Source organism: Nematolebias whitei, chromosome 14, assembly GCF_014905685.2.
Source record: "Nematolebias whitei isolate Nwh7 chromosome 14, NemWhi1, whole genome shotgun sequence".
Classification (NCBI taxonomy): domain Eukaryota; kingdom Metazoa; phylum Chordata; class Actinopteri; order Cyprinodontiformes; family Rivulidae; genus Nematolebias; species Nematolebias whitei.
The window spans coordinates 46,000,976-46,004,010 of record NC_056511.1 but is presented as its reverse complement, the minus strand read 5'-3'; the positions used below and the strand labels follow the sequence as shown (position 1 = coordinate 46,004,010).

At 43.2% G+C, this 3,035-nt stretch overlaps 1 protein-coding gene across 1 annotated transcript in view; it reads right to left on the bottom strand.

Moving 5' to 3' along the window:
- Positions 1-1,823: 1,823 nt before the first annotated feature.
- The window catches only part of zpld1a (zona pellucida-like domain containing 1a), a 47,998-nt gene continuing 46,786 nt past the window's right edge, over positions 1,824-3,035 (bottom strand). Inside the window, exon 9 of the mRNA XM_037687625.1 lies at positions 1,824-1,864. Coding sequence (XP_037543553.1) covers positions 1,824-1,864 — 41 coding nt within the window. The remainder of the gene's footprint in view (positions 1,865-3,035) is intronic.

The following is a 3,035-nucleotide window of genomic DNA, read 5'->3' as shown; positions in this document are numbered from 1 at the left end:
CCCCCCCCCCCCCCCCCATCAGGCAGGCCCCCTCCCTTCCTCACTTCAAATCTCTGTTAAAACTCATCTGTTCTCTCAGACATTTCACTCAGTGTAAATTGATTTAGTGTTTTTTAATCTGTGACCCCGTGTTTTAAATGCTTTTTATTAATTATTCAGTTATTATTATTAGTGTATTGTATTTTTTTCATTAATTTTACTCATTGATTGTTGTTGTTGTTGAGCACTTTGATAACAGGTTCAGTTTTAAATGTGCTCTATTAATAAAGTTGACTTGACTCAGCCCTCTGTGAATAGCAAGCGGCCATCAGGCTGATGGTCCTCCTTTATCATGTGAACAGATAGTTTCGGATATCAACAACAAACTGGTTGATCCACTTTGATAAGGGGCTGTAAGACTGAATTTACTGCAGCTCCTCAGACTGACAAAGTCTTTTGGATTAAAGATGAAGCGTTTCAACAAGTTTTGTATGTTTTTGAATCAGTCCAGAGGACCCAACATTTTTCAGCCAGGTCCAGAGGACCAACATCCAGGTCCAGAGGACCTGACTTAACATGGTTAAATGCCTTTTGCAAGTCCACAAAACAAATGTAGACTGGTATGGCAAATTCCAATCCCCACTCAAGGACCCTAGTCAGTGTAAAGAGTTGGTCCAGGGTTCCACCACTGAGAAGGAACCAACATTGTTCCTCCTGAGACCAAGGTTTAAGGTCACCTGGACACCCTTCTCCAGCAACCCCAAAAAGTCCTTACCAGGGAGGCTGAGGAGTGTGATTTCCTTGCAAACTGAACACATAATGTTGCAAAGATGTGTCATAGGGTGTCCTGGTACCATGTGAACTTGTGGACACCCTAAAATTGTAACAGGGTATTCATTATAGACAAAAAGGTGATCAATGACTCTGGGTAATAACAACTAGAACCCATCCCTTGACCTGAAGGCCCAGGAAAGTTACTCTCTTATCTATCAGAGGAAACACCAACACACATGCCCCAAGGCGTAGGGACATAAGTATGCCCACACCAGCCCAGCGCCTCTAACTATGGGTAAATACAAAATGGAAAAAGGTCCAGGCCCCCTCAAAGAGATTGATTTCAGAACCCACACTGCGCATTGAGATGAGCCCAACCTTTTCTAATCGGTATCCCTCAACTTAACACAGAATCTAGGGCTCTTACCCACCAGAGCTGTGACATTCCACGTTCCAAGAGCCAACTTTGGTAAGCTAGGTTAAGGGCGCCAACGCTTCTGCCTTCAGCTGTCGTCCATAGCACATTGTGTCTGACACTTATGGCCCTTGACTCAGGTGGTGAGCCCGCAGAAAGGCAAACCCATGTAATTTAGTTGGGTCGGGCCTGTCTGGGCATTATGGGTAGAGAGGCACAGACACTAGGTGCTCGCCAACGAGGCCCTCTGCACGCCTGGTCTCAAAGTTAGGCCCCGTTAACCCGAGTCTGGGCGAGGGATATTGAACTCTTTATTGTTTCACATCTATACATCTGTTGTAAATCGCTCTTTGTCTAGCTTGTCACCTGGGACCAATCGGCCTTGGGAGACCCTACCAGGCACACCTGCCACTGACAGCAGAGCTCCTAAGACCATTCAGGGACACAAACTCCTCCACCACAACACAGTTCATAGAGGAGTTCAAAACTTAAAGTGAAAACTTTTTCTTGGTGAAATTCTCTAGAGGGCAGCCAAACTTCATTACTCAGTGGTGTTTTTATTATCATTGTAGAGTTGTTTGTGAAAATCTATAAATTGGTCTGTCTGGTCAGGACAGTATACCTAAAGGTGTCAATCTAAGTTAATGACAGAGTGTTAGAGCTTACCCAGTTGAGAATTGTTGGTTGGTGTTTCCTCTGTGGAAAAAAAGACAATAACATTTAGATAATACAGCAGTACATCATAAAGAGTGTTTTTAATCTTAAATTTTATAGCTGCTATTCACTGCAGTGCCTCCTATGACTTTCAATAGAAGTTCCTGTTGTTATCCACCTCTAAACAGATCTGTTGGTAAAGTACTGTTTTATTACAATCTTACTCTTCCCCTAACTTTAATGGAGTTCAAAGAGCAAAGTGCACCCCACACAAAAAACAAAGACACAAAATCCCATAGGAATGTGTAGAGAATGATTCAGACGGTTTACTCTTTGAAATATCTCATGAACGACTGGATGGAAATGAATGAATCTCTCTCTACGTAATATCTGGAGGTTCCTCTACAACTCATTTGTTGTTTGGTTCAAAATGGCCACCACAGCTAACATAAAACAGTTATTAATCCTTTTTTAGATATTTTGAGCTAAAGTTTGGTGCAGTAGTAGCTGCCTCCAGCTATACTCCTGATGCTGTTTCCTAAGTTCAAGGTTCAGCAGCATGCCCTGCGGAGGTCTGCACGGTGGCTCAGAGGCCATGGCTTTTAACCGAAGGTGGAATGCTCTCTCCAAATCGTGGACAAGTCTCTGCCTCAAGTGGAGGAGTTCAAGCATCTAGGCATCTTGTTCTTGAGTGATGGTGAGATGGAGAGGGAGATGGATTTACAGGTCGAGTCCTCAACCTCAGTAATGAGGGTGTTGATTTGGTCGGTCGTGGATCATAAGTGATCATAAGTTCTGTTGAACTTATGACCCTCACCTATGGCCATTAAATATGGCTCATGACATAAAGAAAGAGATATTGGATATAAGCAGCCAAAATTAGCTTTCTTTGCTTAGAGTGCTGCCACTGCTCCTCTGTCTTAAAAAGAATCAGCTGAGGTGGTTTGGGTTTCATCTGCTGGGGGAGCAGCACCAGAGCAAGTGACTTCAAAAAGATCAACAAGCTCATAAAGAAGGCTGCCTCAGTTCTGGGGACTCCTCTAGAACCTTTGGAGATGATTGTTCAAAGAAGGATTCTTCGTAAAATGAAGAACATTATAGACAACCCTCAGCATCCTCTTCATCAGACTGTCATACAACAACAGACTGTCATACAACATCAGACTGTCATACAACATCAGACTGTCATACAACATCAGACTGTCATACAACA